At 37.1% G+C, this 17,844-nt stretch overlaps 1 protein-coding gene across 1 annotated transcript in view; it reads left to right on the plus strand.

The window, feature by feature from the left end:
• EIF2AK4 (eukaryotic translation initiation factor 2 alpha kinase 4) overlaps window positions 1–17,844 on the plus strand; it is a 78,645-nt gene that overhangs the window by 21,055 nt on the left and 39,746 nt on the right. Inside the window, exons 8-21 of the mRNA XM_063439792.1 lie at window positions 636–793; window positions 1,285–1,820; window positions 2,754–2,863; window positions 4,083–4,240; window positions 6,794–7,218; window positions 8,627–8,690; window positions 9,598–9,681; window positions 9,825–9,947; window positions 11,778–11,882; window positions 14,132–14,195; window positions 14,669–14,748; window positions 15,150–15,251; window positions 15,348–15,398; window positions 15,813–16,049. Of these exons, the coding sequence (XP_063295862.1) occupies window positions 636–793; window positions 1,285–1,820; window positions 2,754–2,863; window positions 4,083–4,240; window positions 6,794–7,218; window positions 8,627–8,690; window positions 9,598–9,681; window positions 9,825–9,947; window positions 11,778–11,882; window positions 14,132–14,195; window positions 14,669–14,748; window positions 15,150–15,251; window positions 15,348–15,398; window positions 15,813–16,049 (2,297 nt within the window). The remainder of the gene's footprint in view (window positions 1–635; window positions 794–1,284; window positions 1,821–2,753; window positions 2,864–4,082; window positions 4,241–6,793; window positions 7,219–8,626; window positions 8,691–9,597; window positions 9,682–9,824; window positions 9,948–11,777; window positions 11,883–14,131; window positions 14,196–14,668; window positions 14,749–15,149; window positions 15,252–15,347; window positions 15,399–15,812; window positions 16,050–17,844) is intronic.

The following is a 17,844-nucleotide window of genomic DNA, read 5'->3' on the forward strand; positions in this document are numbered from 1 at the left end:
TGCATGGAGAACCGAACTTTCCTCATAGAGGTTAATTGATTCAATGCATATCTATGAGGAGGTGCTGATTGGCCAAGCCAGCTATTGACTCCGCCCCATCTTGCCTCCTTGCCGATTTCAGCATTGGCTTGGCTAAAAATCATACATTCTGATGTCGGAAAGGAGGCGGATCATGGGCGGGGCCAGCGCTGGCTGACTCGCACGTCGCTGAAAATGAGGTACATTGTTATACTTTTTAAGGGGTTGCAAGCCACCTAAATGGTGTTGTTTTTATTTATTTATTTATTCATTTTTAACACTATAGGGTCAGGAATACATGTTTGTGTTCCTGACCCTATAATGTTCCTTTAAAGGACCACTATAGGCACCCAGACCACTTCAGCTTAATGAAGTGGTCTGGGTGCCAGTTTCAGCTAGGGTTAACCCTTTCTGCTGTAAACATAGCAGTTTCAGAGAAACTGCTATGTTTATATTTGGGTTAATCCAGTCTCTAGTGGCTGTCTCATTCCTGGCACTATAGTGGTCCTTTAAGTGAGTGAGAGGAAGATTTCCACTCTTGTGTATAGTTATTTTTTTTTTTTTTTATATACATCTTTTTTACACGTTCTATGTGTAAATATACATTTTACATGCAGGGAAAGATGAGCAGCTTGGCAAATCTGTCTACAATGGCTTGGATGTTTCTTCTGGACAATTTGTCATTGTGTATGAATGGCTCCTCCAGTGGCAGAAAAAGATGGGAAAGTTTCTTACTAGCCAAGAAATTGAGAAAGTAGACAAGTGTAAAAAACAGGTAAAGTGTCTATTATTTTTGCATGAATTAGGAAGCTGCAGGTTTTTTTTTTAATCTAAATTAAATTAAACTTATGACATATAACTGACTGCATTGTACTGCATGTTAAAAAGTTAAATTAAGTTATCTATGAAACCAGTTATATAACAAACTGTTAATCCTGATGAACTTGTGTATCAGTGCCTGAAGTGTCCTTTAAAAAAAAAAAAAAAAAAAATTATACTGTGTTTGTATATTTGCATATATTAATAAATATATGTATATTTTTTATTATATGCAAATATACCAACACAGTATAACCTTTTATTATTATTATTTTAATTTTTTTTGTGTGGGGGTTTTTCCCAATTATTTTTAAAACATTTGAGTACCTCAGTAATAAAATTACAAAAGCAGTCCTGAATCACCATGTATGTCTTCATATTGCAAATTTGTTTCTTTTGGTTTTAATAGTTGTTTCTTTTTATTATTTTTAAAATCTTCTCCTACAGATTCATGGCACGGAATCTGAATTTAATTCGCTCATCAAACTCAGCCACCCTAACATAGTGCACTATCTAGCGATGACGATTAAGGAGAGAGAAGATTCCATTTCTGTCGGAATCGTAGCGGAACACGTTAATGGAACAAAGCTCTCCAGTTTTTTGGAGCAGGAAATGCCAGTTCCAATAGACCAGCTCCGAAACTACACCTCTCAGCTCCTGTTGGCTCTGGACTATTTGCACAATAATTCGGTGGTACACAAAATCCTGTGTGCTTCTAGTGTACTGGTAACCAGTGATGGCAGAGTAAAATTAACAGACTATAGCCTTTCCAAACGCCTTGCGGACATATGCAAGGAGGATGTTTTTGAACAGACCAAAGTCCGTTTCAGTGAGGATGCCCTTCCAAGTAAGACAGGGAAGAAAGGAGATATATGGAAGCTCGGTCTCTTATTATTATCACTTAGTGAAGGAAAAGTGGCAAAGGAGTATCCAGTAAAAGTGCCCAATGAATTGCCCACTGACTTCCAGGATTTCCTGAATAAGTAAGTGTTTTTGTTTTTGTTGTAGGAATTTAGCATTCATCTTGCACTTTTGTGTTTCCCTCATCTATTCTTTTGTCCCAGCACCTGGGCTTCCTCTTAATCATTGTTCTGTTTAGAAATCCCATAATTAAAATGCCAGCAACTTCAGTTATCCCCAATTAAATTCTAGTCCTTATAAATATATATGAAATGAGTGACCTTTCTTCTTATTTTTCTAATTCGTGTAGATTTACATTTTTAAGAGAACTTACTTGCCTATCTTTCCTAGTCCCCCTACCTGACAGCCGTCTTTATCACCTTTGCACAGATCGGTAATAATCGGATAGAGTGCTCACTATTTTGCAAAAACCTGCTGCTATTTCCCCCCAAAATTCCAGACTGAAAATTCTGCAGACAGAGTGCATAATATTGGAAAAGTAACAATCATTGCAAAATAGTAAGCAGTAGGTCAGGTAACTGACAATTGGACCAAAGTTGCACAAGGAGGCAGAATTTTCTGACAAAAACAAAACTGTATACTGTATGTGGAAATGTTTAAGCACCCCATCACTTTATCCACTAGTGATTTCTCTGTGACCGTTCCAGAGCTTCAATAAATTCTATGACTCTAAACCTCAAAAGCAACTCTCTCTAAATCATCAATTAATTGTTTCAAGAAATGAAAGGTTAATAAGGCGTTGGAAAGGCCTTCACAGTCCCAAACTTATTGTACAAAATTGTAACTGTTCATTAAAATATGAAGAAAGAAAGTATTTAGTAAATTAGGCAAGTATTCAGGAAATTGGTCAGAGTAGATGGACCAAATGCTTTCACATTCTATGTTTAAATACCGAGTTTTCGCTGCAGTGTCCTTTCATGAAAAATGAACAAAAAATGTTCGTTATGTTTGTCTCTATGGTGCTGAACCCTTATTGGAATTCTGACTCTCGTTAGATGTGTTTGCTTAGAAGACAAAGAACGCTGGAGCACTCAGCAGCTATTAGATCACAGCTTTCTTAAGCCTCCACCTCCGAAATCTAGTGAGAGCGAAGAAAGTCCGAATGGTAAGAAAAGTTCTGTTGCTTTTTTTTAAACCCCCCATGAGCCCCCTTTCCTTTTTTTGATGTATTGAGTTTGTGTCTCAGCCTGTGAGATATCTTAGACTTTAGTGTTCCAGCAGCTGTATTTCTAGTGTCTGCTAAAACCTCATTTTGCAAGTTTAGTTCCTGGCAGGGTCCTAGTAGAATTGCATTTGCTTGAACTGAACTTTCAAAGTTAAAGGATTGACTCATGTAGCGCATGTTTTGTCCAAATATTATCATACCAGATGTAATATTTCTTTGGTATTCCAAAAGGTGACTTAATTTTATCTCTGCCAATGAACTGGTGATCCACTATGTTTTATATTGATTTTTGTATTTATTTTTTGCAATATAACTCAGGCTATGGTTTTTATTCTCTTTATAGTGATTTGAAATACAAATGGAGAAATTAAAGGTTCAGTCTAAGCACCAACATATCTTTAGGTTAATAAAATAGCATTGATGCATCATGCCACATGCATTCTCAATTCTGTGCTATTTAGGAGTTTAGGAGCCACTGTATATTTTAATCCTAATTCACACTCTACTGACTGTGACTCACACAGCCTCCCTTCCTGAAAAGTTTAGTTTTCAAACCTCTCTTAAAAGTGTGTTATTTTAGAAATTTATAGATGATGATGTTCTTTTTTTTTTTTTTGTAATTTTTTTTTCATTTTATTTTAATTTAGATCTTCCTTGTTAGGCCAAAATAGTTGATTTGTAAAAATTCTCCAACTAGGTTTATGGTCACAGCTTGTTTATTTGAACTTAAAATGTTGCCATTCAGACTTCTATTTGCCACATTTCGTTGTTGAGTGAATAAACCGCTTTATCTGAGAAGAATTTAAACTTTGTTTAAAATATAATTTTTTTTTTTTTATTGTTATTAATGGACAAATGAATATGGAGGCAATTTTAATGTGCATTCCTTTATTTTTGGGGTGATTTTTATTTACTGAAATTCCATGCATTTTCCTGGCTCATCCTCTTTCTTGGTCACGGCACCCTATCCCCTCTGACATGTTCCATAGCCTGTCAGCATGGATTTGTGTTTGCATGGTTCCAATGCGTGCTTAAATCCTCAACACCAATAAAATTAGGGGCTTATGTGTCTCATTTATTAGCGTGTTTTTATGTATTTACTTATTTTAAATAGATTGGTATTGTTTTGATCCTCAAATCACTAACCTTCTGTGTACAGATTTTACAGGTGTGGACTGCACAGGGACTGTCACACCCAGCATTCCTATATCTAATTCCACATTCCACGTAGAATCACAGAGCCATTTTTCTCGCTATTTCAGTGAGTTTGAGGAATTACAGATGCTCGGGAAGGGGGCCTTTGGTGCTGTTCTTAAGGTAACCAGTTTAATTTAAATGATAACGGATAATTTAATATCCAACTAAATAACCCCTCCAGTTTGTTGAAACTGAATAAAGTCTTACTATGCCTTAAAATTCAGAAAAAGTTGTACTAAAGCACAAGATTCTGTTTCTAGTGCAATATTTCATAGAACTTGATTGGACCTTTAATGGAAAGATGTACATCATTGTCAAATTGAACATGTTTTTTCAGAGGTGTGGAAATTCAAAAAGACAGAGAAAAAAAAAAAGAGAGTCTGCTGCTTAAAAAAAATAAAAAAAAAAAAAAAAAAAATATATATATATATACCGTATATATTCGAGTATAAGCCGACCCGAATATAAGCCGAGGCCCCTAATTTTACCCCAAAAAACTGGGAAAACGTATTGACTCGAGTATAAGACTAGGGTGGGAAATGCAGCAGCTACTGGTAAATTTCTAAATAAAATTAGATCCTAAAAAAATTATATTAATTGAATATTTATTTCCAGTGTGTGTATATAATGAATGCAGTGTGTGTGTGTGTATGAATGCAGTGTGTGTGTGTGTATGAATGCAGTGTGTGTGTGTGTGTATGAATGCAGTGTGTGTGTGTGTGTATGAGTGCAGCGTGTGTATGAGTGCAGCGTGTGTATGAGTGCAGCGTGTGTATGAGTGCAGCGTGTGTGTGTGTATGAGTGCAGTGTGTATGAGTGCGTGCAGTGTGTGTGTGTATGTGTGTGTTGCAGAGCCTGGGGGGGGGGGCAATTTTATTATTTTTTTTTTACATTATTTTAATATTTTTTTTTCATTATTTTTTTTATTTACTTATTTTTTTTAATTATTTTCATATTTTATTATTATTATTTATTATTTGTAATGTTATTTTTTTTTTTTTTAATTTATTATTTTATTATTAATTTATTTTTGTTTTCGTCCCCCCTCCCTGCTTGCTAGCTGGCCAGGGAGGGGGGCTCCTTCCCTGGTGGTCCAGTGGATGGGCACTGTGTAGGTGGGGGCTGCAGAGATGTTACTTACCTTTCCTGCAGCTCCTGTCAGCTCTCTCCTCCTCCGCCGGTCCGTTCAGCTCTTCTGTCAGCTCACAGTGTAAGTCTCGCGAGAGCCGCGGCTCTCGCGAGACTTGCACTGGGAGCTGACCAAGGTGCTGAACGGACGGCGCGGAGGAGGAGAGAGCTGACAGGAGCTGCAGGAGAGGTAAGTAACGCTCTCTCACAGCCCCCACAGCCACTGTCTGTATTATGGCAATGCAAATTGCCATAATACAGACTATTGACTCGCGTATAAGCCGAGTTGGGGTTTTTCAGCACAAAAAATGTGCTGAAAAACTCGGCTTATACTCGAGTATATACGGTGTGTGTGTGTGTGTATGTGTGTGTATGTGTATATATATATATATATATATATATATATATATATATATATATATATATATATATATATATATATATATATATATATATATATATATATATATATATATATATATATATATATATATATATATAAAAAACTTGGAGCATTAGAAGTAAATTTTTATTTGAAGATAAAGACCGTGGAGTGCTATCTACTTTCATATTTGTATCTTTGCTGATCAGCACCAGGCAGTGAACTGAGGATGAAGGGAGTGCAGCACTGTTTGTATATATATATATATATATATATATATATATATATATATATATATATATATATATATATATATATATATATATATATATATATATATATATATATATATATATATATATATACGCACACACATTATATAATATAATTTTTAAAGGGTGTAGTTCATTCCCAAGAGCAGTTTCACTAGTCACTTGACTGTTTATTAAACTGGGCTATGTGAAAACCTTGACCTAAGTCACGGTTCACAGAGAGAGAACGTGGCGACACATTGAAAACATTTCATATAGACTGTTTAGAAACAAAGTTATGGAGTTACAGCCTGAAACGTTATTTATCTGGCAGTATTTCTAGAAGAAATGCTGCATAGACCAGGTCCTTGCACCATAGTTGAAGTAGCCAGTTGAAGGCCTACACACCAGTGGCGCCATTCATCATAAATATGACCCCATCTACTCTGGTAAGGTAGCGGAAGCTAGTAGGTGGTTTCTATTAACTTGCCAAGTAGCTGTTCTTTTTCTAGATTGGCTACTCCTGGTTATGCATATACATGGCTGTTGCATAAGCTCTTCCATAGAAAGCTAAAACTGAGTCCATAAAAATTGTGTAGAACTTGTACCATGTGTGAATGCCACACAATGTCTTGGATATATCCTCAGTAACATTAGAAAGTAGGGCATGCGGAAGTTCAGGTAATTAACACATTACTAAACGGAGCAACCATTGTCCCAGAACTGATATAGCATCCCCACTCCTTATCCAGATACATTGTTCTACAATTTATTCAGAAATCTGTTCATCTCCTTTTAAAAGCAAAATACCAGTGGCATGGAGGTCTACATGTGTATAAACTACTTTTATTCAATTGTATCTTATTTATAAAATACATTTCCTGTATTTTTTTTTATTTATTTTGGTTTTAGGTACAAAACAAGTTGGATGGCTGCTATTATGCTGTGAAACGGGTTCAAATAAATCCTGCTAGTAAGCAGTTTAGAAGAATAAAAGGTGAAGTTACACTACTGTCTCGACTTCACCATGAAAACATAGTCCGATACTACAACGCATGGATTGAGAGACACCAACGTCCAGCTGCTGCTTCTGCTGCTCCAAAAGTAGATTTTCCTGGTGATACCAAAGTGACTGTGAAGCCTGAGCAATGTGTGAAGAATGAGCTCGGGTTGTTAGACAATGTGGAGGAGAATGCACCTGCCCCCATCATGACCAGTTCTGTTGAGTGGAGCACTTCCTGTGACCGCTCATCAAGCGGGCACCACAAGAGCTCTGATCAGGATTCAAGTGATGAAGATGACGATGATGAAGAGGGAGTCTTTTCACCATCGTTCCTGTAAGCATTTTATAAACCAGGTCTACATTTTGTTGTATCTGCTAAGTACGTCTTGTGTGGATGTGGCAGAGGAATTTGGGATGCATATTTCCTTGTGAATGTGTCCATGAGGGTGTGAACCTTGCTTGCGGTAATGTCCCCAACAAAGCCAATAGCATAGGGGGGCAGGGGGTTGAATGTAGCAGGGGTTAGTGTTACATTAATGTAAGACTCATGGAGCCTTCAGGATAGCATTATTGCATGACCAGTAGTAAGTAAGTAAGTTACCTAATAAATTAAATATGTAAATTGTTTCATTTAAATAGAATCTAGTTATTACTGTTTTTGACTTTGACTCTTATCAGTAGAACACATTGAGGAGCCTTCATAAAGATGGGGGGAACAAACATGGGAAAACATTCTACACTTCTAATTGAAACTGAAGTAAAACATTGCTTTAATATTCCTCCTGCTGACATACTGATCAGAAAATTAAGAATAAAAGCCTGGCAAACCAACAAAATCATTTAGGTTTTTTTTTTGTTTTATTATATATGTTTTGATTGTTGCTGTAAAATTTGGCAGCATTTGCTGACGAACAGCTGCAGCTTAATGTAGTTATTCTGGTGATTATAGCATGTGCCTGCAGGCATTTTAATGTAAATGAACTGTTTACATTGCTACCTTGGAACACCTGCAGTGGCAGTTACTCAGATGGCGACTAGAGGTGCTTCCTGGGTGAGTGATGCACAATGTGCAGCACTGACTTTCAGTGTCTCCACACATTGCATGAAGGCGCTGAATGTTCCTAATAGAAATCCATTTATTCATTGTATAGATCTTCCTATGGGTAAGCATTGGATTGGCTAAGATGAGCAAGTTTAATCTCAGCCAAGAGGGTAAAGTGGGGGCAGAGCCAGCCGCGAGGAGATCCATACATCGCTAAAAAAAGTTGTCAGGAATAAATGTTTGTATACCCGACGCCATAGTGGTTCCTTTAATGCACCAAGATTCTAGTCTAGTGCGTTCAATTGGTGCTCGAATGGTGAGATAAATGTATCACCACCTTTGGTTTCCTGAATGCAACATTAAGCACATCACCCTTATTAATTTGGAATGCAACCCCTTCATTTTCTTATGTGTGGTGACAATCCCTGAAGCTATCACCCATTTGTTTTATTTATTTATTTTATGTTGGGTGCTGGTGCCTTTTCGCTCATTTCTCATCTTTCATGTTTTGGTTTCCTCCTCTTCCTGTAATGCTTCACCACTATATCCCGCCTTGCTATACAATGAACTGGGGATCCTAGGATGAACACAGAAAAGTGGAGATGCAGAGTGTTCAAGTCATAGTCTTTTATATTCTTTAGTACTTTAAATGTTTTCATTGTCCAAATTCTGTTCTTGTTTTGTTGCGATTTTATTACAGGCCGGGATCAGATTCAGACAGCGAGATCATCTTTGAAAACGAGGACCTGAATAGTCCTGATCAGGTAATTTTTAGAAAATATATGTATCCAGATGTTTTTGTATTTATTGTACAGCATAAATTTATCTATCTATCTGTGTTACTTAACCTGCCCCATATTTCAGTTTGCAAATTATGTTTTCTATTCCCTTTCCATATTTTTTTGGTTTCCTGAAATGGTGATCTCCTGGAACTGTAACTCTTATCTTGGGCAGCACTGGGTCATATGTTTTCTAGTGCTGCTCTAATGATGAACACCAGTCTACAGTAATCGAAGCACTGAAGTGTAAAAGAATGGAATGGTCCGTCAAACTGTATTTCTGCCCCGTATTATCTCTAACAACTTGAAAACCATTTTTTCACTACTTTAATTTTGCTTTTCACGCACTACATCTTTACAGATAATGAAAAGTACGAAGGTGTTCCTCCATTTTAAAATATTTCTTGTATTGGCTAATTTACAGCCCACTTTATAAATATTGTATTATTGAAGATTGTTAGGGGTTGGCTCCTTGGTTTACAGATTGCAGGTAGACGGTGTTCCATTGTATATCACTACTCTCAAAAAAAGTCCTTGGGAATTGGAACTTGCTTTGTGGTAGCACACAGGCTTGCTTGAAAGTAAGAAAATCCATCCAAATTGAATCAAAGTGCAAAACCAGGAAGGGATGAAGAGAAGTTATAGTAACTTAATGTGTGTGACGCTTCCTGGAAAGAAATGCAATACAAGGACAGTGTATGTGTGTGGCTTGTTTAGACAGTGAATCTCAGCCCAGCAGGTGTATATAACTAGAGAATGGAAAGGAAACCATTTAGAATGCTCAATAATTGTCAGTCTAATACTGTGTGTGTGTGTGTGGTTTTTTTATTTTTATTTATTATTATTATTATTATTATTATTTTTTTTTATTATTTTATTTATATCCAAATAGGATGAGGAATGTGCCAAAAGCCTTATAGAAGATCGAAGCTCCTCTCCTGAGACTGGTCAGACAGTGCATTACTTGTTTATCCAGGTAAAAAGGCTAAACGGTTTGGGTTGTCTTGGTTTCAAATATAAATATTTTATTTGAGAAATCACTGTAGTTATGATATATTGGTGTAAATAAGTAAATTTTGTGTGAAACCTTGATTAATGCCTTTTTTTTTTTTTTGGAAGATGGAATATTGTGAGAAAAGCACATTACGGGACACAATAGACCAAGGGCTATACCTGGATATCAGCCGCCTCTGGAGATTATTTCGAGAGATTTTGGATGGTTTAGCTTATATTCATGAACAAGTGAGTACACTTCAGAAGTAATTAATTGCAGAGACACAAATATAAAGCTATGCAGGTTGTAACATATGGTATAACCTTAAAAATGTCTTATTTAAGGTCTTTAACACTAAAGGAACACTTTAGATGTATTCCTAACACTAAAGTGTCCCTGTGGCCCTTCCTGGCCTCTTCTTTTACTTACCTGATTCCATCGTGCTGATGTCCCTCGGCACTGGGTCTCGCTGTTTCTCTGCCAACGCCAGGCAATTGAGGGGGGGCTAAATTGCTGGGCATAGATAAACCTCTGACGATTTAGTTTTAACTAATATCAAGTAAGATTTGATGCCTAATTTTCCTGCCCATATTACCTTTTGCCACACAGGATGCCAAGTGATAGAACCAAATACATTTTAGCTTAAAGCTTATGAGGGACATTTAGCAAACAAAATGTTCATGCTACACCAAAGCCCAGACTACAGCTGCAGTCAATTGTAGGCTATTTCAAAGAGGCAGATGTAAAGACTGGTGCAGTCCAGAATGACTGACTTCAATTCTCACTACACTTGGCTAAACATTTTTAGAGATCCTTCCACTCACCCAAAAATAAACCCACAAAACTGCTCAATTATTTTCCACCTAGGGCAGTCTTCTCTGACCACCCCTACCCTTGCTTTGATTGCCCTCTTCACTTTCTGCATTAGAACCGGACTCCCTTGTAGTTCAAACAAGATTGCCAACACCTGTTCTCCTTTCCGTTTTACTAATCTTTCCTCTTTCAATAACATTACAGAATACATTGAACCATCATACAGTAATCATACACTATCACCTACTGCCACTCATTCTATCTTACCCTTATTCCTTTTCTGACTAATTGTTCTCCTCTCCTCAAATGACATCCTCTTTAGAAGTCCTGACTTATTTGACCTCATTCTGTTCCTACTTTTTATCTGTTCCCCTCCAGTGTGATTGATTTGACCTCTCCCAAGTTTTCTCTATTTACCAATAATTATCCTCAAATTCTGCCTGTCGTTACCAGATTATGTAATCTTTGATTTACAACGTACTTATGTACATAATCCTCTATAAGGATTCTTAATTAAGGAAGTGCAAAATAGACTTCATGTTTGAAAAAGGCTTTTGGTGCCCAGTGTCATTAACAACTGTGCACGCGAAAGGAGCTACACATGGTACTCTATATATTTCAGTACAAAAAGTACTATAAATAAATGAACGTGCACTCTAAAGGGATGGTGAGGGTAAATGCAAATTGCAGGAGGAGAGAAAATAGAGGCTGATGGTTTAGATTATGCTGGGAATCTCCAGAATGTTTGGGTTCTGCGCAGTTATAAAGATGGTTAGAATGTGATTTACCTTTAGATGGAGAATTGCGTGCAGACAAAACCAGACTGGCAACAATTTATTTTTAGTTTTGGCTTTGGTATAGACCTACAGGGTAATAAACACGCTGGTGAATGATCCTACCATGGCAACAAGTTCATTTCATAAACTCATGTACTGCAGGAACTTATTAATATTTTTTGTAAAAACAAAACAAAAAAAAATCTGTTATTACATTTTACATATTCTATCTGGAATCGTATATCATCACAGGAATCGTATATCATCACACATACAAATATTTGTGATTGCTTTCCATATAATCAACGTTACAATTATTGCCTATATGCTAGTTGGGAATAACTATATAAACCGAATGGCAACACACAGCTAGTGTATTTCCACTGCATTCCATTGTAAAAGCATCCCAACTGCTAGAACACTATATGTAATGTTCTAACGAGAATTGCTAGAAAAGTGTGTTTACACAATTTCTGCTTTAACCAACAGGGCATGATTCACAGAGATTTGAAACCTGTCAATATCTTCTTAGATTCTGAAGATCATGTGAAAATAGGGGATTTCGGCCTGGCGACAGACCACCCTGCCTATGTTGTGAGTGTTTAAATAAGGTGTTTTAATGCTGATTTCCCCTCAATAACGTATTCCACTTGGTTACAAATATTTACAAATGTAGCAAACGTGCTACAATTCATCAACTTCAATGAGCTCCTATTACCTACGGATCATATATCATTGTAGCATTTATAGGAGACATGGCAGAAAAAATAACCAGATTTGAGTCAAAATAATAATTATACAGCAGTTGTACATGATATTATGTACATCAAAAAGATTATTATTTTTTCTTTAACTAAAAAAAAGAAAGTATGAAAAACTATAAGTAGAGGTCCATAAATAATTACTAAGAACGTGTAGAGGAAAGCAAACTAATTCCATCTAGAAAGGGAAAAAAAGAAGTCCCAAAGTTTATAAAGGAAGGTGCTGTATGAAATAAAAAAGTGTGTAAAAATATGTGATACTCTTGTGTGTAAATTCAACCAAAGCTATTAGTAGCATACTGAAAATGGAGAGGAACGAAAAAGAGAAAATGGAAATAAATATTAGACAGTGTATGAAAAGTGCTGCCCCCGTGGTATTAAAGGATCACTATAGGCTCCCAGACCACCTTCAGCTCAATGAAGTGGTCTGGGTCCCAGGTCCATCTAGGGTTAACCCTGCAGCTGTAAACATAGCAGTTTCAGAGAAACTGCTATGTTTACATTAGGGTTAATCCAGCATCTAGTGGCTGTCTGACAGCCACTAGAGGCGCTTCCCCGCTTCTCACTGTGATTTTCACAGTAAGAAGACGCCAGCGTCCTTAGGAAAGCATTGAGAATGCTTTCCTATGGACTGACTGCACATTCAGCCGATGACGACCGAAGGAGGAGGAGAGTCCCCAGCGGCGAGGGAGCCAGGCGCTGGAGAAAGGTGAGTGTTTAACCCCCTTCCTCCCCCTTCAGGCCGGCGGAAGTGGGACCCTGTGGGTGGGGGCACCCTCAGGGCACTATAGTGCCAGGAAAACGAGTTTGTTTTCCTGACACTATAGTGGTCCTTTAAAACATAAAAGTGGCGAATAAAATCACCAGCAAATAATGTTGCAACTAAGAAGGAAGGAAAAAGTTAAATCTATATAAATACCAGCACCGACAATTCTTATTCATGTTACCTGACAAGGACACATTGGCACCCAGAGGGTTAAATGAAAAAGTGACCAAGGCCTTAATCCAATAGGCTTCTCTTTGTAATGATAATTTAGATCTATCCCCTCCCCTGCTTGTTGGAGGGCCATGCTCAACCACTATGACATTAAGCATAGTCAGTCTGTGTTGTGAAAAAATGTCACGCTACCAGTTTGACATTTCTTGAACCACAAAACGCCAAATTAAGGTATTTTTGACTATTTACAATGTTTATTGATCACATGTGAATGGTCAATCAAAAAACAAAATAAAACCTACGTATTTACAATAAGAGTTAATCATTAAAGTGGGAATTACCAGGAATTTAACATGTTACTTTTAAACAAACTTTGTGTGTTTTGGCTTAAAATTATAGTATTTTTAAATTCCCAACATATCACGCTAGTGAATAACCCTGATTGTAGTTAAACACATAATCCACAATAGCTTATTGTGGTACTTATGGAGGTAGGAAGCTTTGAGTGCGGTCCATTTGGTTTATGTGAAGCCAATATCAAGAAGTTTAATGGAGGCTTCCACATGGTAAAGCCCCCCAAATCTCATTTTGTGTGTATTGCCCGTGAAGAGTGGGTTACTGAACACATTTTCCAATTGCAGGTCGAGTTGTCAATATGGTGCTATGTACATAATGTGAGCAATGACAAAAAATAAAAATATCAAGCAGCCATGCTGTATAAGGGTGCTTGGAATAAAACAAAAAACACTGTAGTGGTTATGGTAGTAGGAGTCACATTACTTCAGTTCTCTCGTTACAGATTTTGCTAAAGTATAAATCAATGATGCCCCTATTAGGACTTATTTTATTGGCTATGAGCAGCCTTTGATGCTCTCAGCCAATAGATTATGTCAATATATGGATGACATTGATAACTAATGTGGAATGGATAGTTCCAATTTAGCCATTCCTGTGTAAAGGGTCCAGACTGTAGGCACCCAGTGGAACCAGGTAAATGTCACCCCATTTAAAAAACACTAACAGTCGTATGGTAGTCCAGATGGTGCTTATAGTGAAGCATTGTGGAATAAGTTGGCGCTATATATAATAATAATAGTGCATCTTCAATAGTAACTAACAAGCACGTTTTTGGGGTATTTTTGTAGACTGACCCAAAGCAAGTAGAAGAAGACCAGCTCCATGTTCACTTGGCTAAAATTGATCCTGAAGGTAATTCACTGGTTAGGGGTGAAATATTTCAAATGTAAACCTAATGATTTATTCACTAAACCAGGAATTACAAGTCAAGGTAATTGAAAACTCTAGCATAAGTGGTCAGTTGAAGGCAAATCCTCCAGAGAAATTTTGGGGCAATCCACTGTATTAAAATATAAACCTTTCAGTCAATAGATTCCTAAAAAAGTATAGTGTCGAAGAAACTAATCAAAATGCATGTTAATTTTCCAGGAGTAAATTAAATTATTGCAGAGATATAATGGCAACATTAACAAACCTGTTTGTGCTTACGTGACTTGTTTGTTACATATAATATATCTTGTAAACCATGCTGAATGACTAAGTTGTGTAATAAATCAAACACTTGTTAAAGGGTTACTCCAATGTACTTTTAAGGGGGTGGAGTGGGCAAAACAACAAAATAACTGATTTTGTTAATTGTATCTTGCTTTGTATAATCCTCATAGGAAAGCTCACTGGTATGGTTGGCACTGCTTTGTATGTCAGTCCAGAGGTTCAAGGGAACACCAAAGCATCCTATAATCAGGTAATCCAGAATTTATGTTGCTAAGCACACTGGCTTAGAACACATTTGCTTTGTAAGTGGAGCAGATGGTTGCAGACAGAAACTAGAGAGGAAATGTGACTGGTTAGCTTGGTACGGTAGACTTCAGTGCAATATTTATGTATATTTAAAGACAAACGATCACTTTTTAGGACTTGTCCCCTATATTTAACAAGTCTGTGGTTTGTGTGGTATGAGTGCAGAAATCCACTCGACTGTTTGCCCCTATCCTGGAAATTTAGTGCATCCAGCTTGGCTCTCTGTCATTGTTATAATAAGCTCTGTCATTTGTACCTGGATGCCAGCATAGAAATAATAAAAGGAGGGGCTAGAAACCACGGAACAAATCTCTTAATAATGACAATGAATGTCATGTGTTTTAGAAAGTGGACCTTTTCAGTCTGGGTATAATACTGTTTGAGATGTCCTACAGACCAATGGACACAAGCTCAGAAAGGATATCCGTGTTAAGCAAACTAAGACAGGTATGTATTTTGGGATTTATTCTATTGATTAAAATGGGGCTGAAGTTTATCATCTTACTACGTTATTATCGTTGTTAATACTATGTTTTTGTACAGGCACCTATTGTCTTCCCAGCTGATTTTGACACAAAAGAAAATGAAAAGCAGGTAGTCATTTTGTCTTATTGTATTGGATATGAAAACCTGATTGCACTTTTTCTTTTTGTTTTGTTTTGTTTTTTGTGTGGAACTAAATTGAATGCAGACCAGCATGAATATATGATATAGATGCGTTACTTATGGTGGTTTTTGAAACCATCAAAAGGTTAGGGTGAAGACATAATATATTAGTATTTACTGAATTTACCCATCACATTATTACAATTCCACCCATCTTTATAGCAATCCCACTTTTTTTTACAGTTATTTGTGTCTACACACCATATACGTTTATTATAAAGGTTGTTTAGTACAAGATAGAATGCTGTGCTCACTATCTGTGCAATGGGGAAAAAAATAAATCTAGATCAGTTCTTATGAATTTAAAAATGCGTCGAATATTTTTGTCCATTCTTTTTACAGAGAAAAGTAATGACTTGGCTTCTCAACCATGACCCTGCATCTCGTCCCACCGCCATGGAGCTGTTGAAATGTGACCTTCTACCTCCACCACAGTTAGAGGAATCTGAGCTCCATGAGGTTTTACATCACACGTTGGCCAACATTGAAGGAAAAGCATATCGTACAATGATGAGCCAGATTTTTGCCCAGCGCATTTCTCCTGCCATGGACTACACTTACGATAGTGATATGTTCAAGGTATGTAGGTCCTGTATGAAGATGTTTGCAACAAGATGTGTTGGACACAGAGGAACAGATGGTTTAGAGGGCCCTGCTAAAATGAGCTTACATTCTACATGAAATAGCTATGTAACTCATGTGCCACACTGTTGCTGATATAATGTGGTATTCATCCCATCACTGGCACGCCTAATATAGGAAACATAGAAACATAGAAACATAGAATGTGACGGCAGATAAGAACCATTCGGCCCATCTAGTCTGCCCAGTTTTCTAAATACTTTCATTAGTCCCTGGCCTTATCTTATAGTTAGGATAGCCTTATGCCTATCCCACGCATGCTTAAACTCCTTTACTGTGTTAACCTCTACCACTTCAGCTGGAAGGCTATTCCATGCATCCACTACCCTCTCAGTAAAGTAATACTTCCTGATATTATTTTTAAACCTTTGTCCCTCTAATTTAAGACTATGTCCTCTTGTTGTGGTAGTTTTTCTTCTTTTAAATATAGTCTCCTCCTTTACTGTGTTGATTCCCTTTATGTATTTAAATGTTTCTATCATATCCCCCCTGTCTCGTCTTTCCTCCATGCTATACATGTTAAGATCCTTTAACCTTTCTTGGTAAGTTTTATCCTGCAATCCATGAACCAGTTTAGTAGCCCTTCTTTGAACTCTCTCTAAGGTATCAATATCCTTCTGAAGATAGGGTCTCCAGTACTGTGTACAGTACTCCAAGTGAGGTCTCACCAGTGTTCTGTACAATGGCATGAGCACTTCCCTCTTTCTACTGCTAATACCTCTCCCTATACAACCAAGCATTCTGCTAGCATTTCCTGCTGCTCTATTACATTGTCTGCCTACCTTTAAGTCATCAGAAATAATCACCCCTAAATCCCTTTCCTCAGATGTTGAGGTTAGGACTCTATCAAATATTCTGTACTCTGCCCTTGGGTTTTTACGTCCAAGATGCATTATCTTGCACTTATCCACATTAAATGTCAGTTGCCACAACTCTGACCATTTTTCTAGTCTACCTAAATCATTTTCCATTTGGCTTATCCCTCCTGGAACATCAACCCTGTTACATATCTTAGTATCATCCGCAAAAAGACACACCTTACCATCAAGACCTTCTGCAATATCACTAATAAAAATATTAAAGAGAATGGGTCCAAGTACAGATCCCTGAGGTACCCCACTGGTGACAAGCCCAAGCTTTGAATATACTCCATTGACTACAACCCTCTGTTTCCTGTCACTCAGCCACTGCCTTACCCATTCAACAATATTGGAATCCAAACTCAAAGATTGTAGTTTGTTGATAAGCCTTCTATGTGCAACAGTGTCAAAAGCCTTACTGAAATCGAGGTAAGCAATGTCTACTGCACCACCCTGATCTATAATTTTAGTTACCCAATCAAAAAAATCAATAAGATTAGTTTGGCATGATCTCCCTGAAGTAAACCCATGTTGTCTCTGATCTTGAAATCCGTGTGTTTTTAGATGTTCAACAATCCTATCCTTTAACATGGTTTCCATCACTTTCCCCACTACTGAAGTTAGGCTTACTGGCCTATAGTTGCCCGCCTCCTCCCTATTACCTTTCTTGTGAATGGGCACAACATTCGCTAACTTCCAATCTTCTGGGACTACTCCTGTTATCAATGATTGGTTAAATAAATCTGTTAATGGTTTTGCTAGTACACCACTAAGCTCTTTTAATAGCTTTGGGTGTATTCCATCAGGTCCCATTGACTTATTTGTCTTTACTTTTGACAGTTGAAATAGAACCTCTTCCTCTGTAAACTCAC

The sequence above is a fragment of the Pelobates fuscus genome, chromosome 13 (genome assembly GCF_036172605.1).
Source record: "Pelobates fuscus isolate aPelFus1 chromosome 13, aPelFus1.pri, whole genome shotgun sequence".
Taxonomy (NCBI): Eukaryota; Metazoa; Chordata; class Amphibia; order Anura; family Pelobatidae; genus Pelobates; species Pelobates fuscus.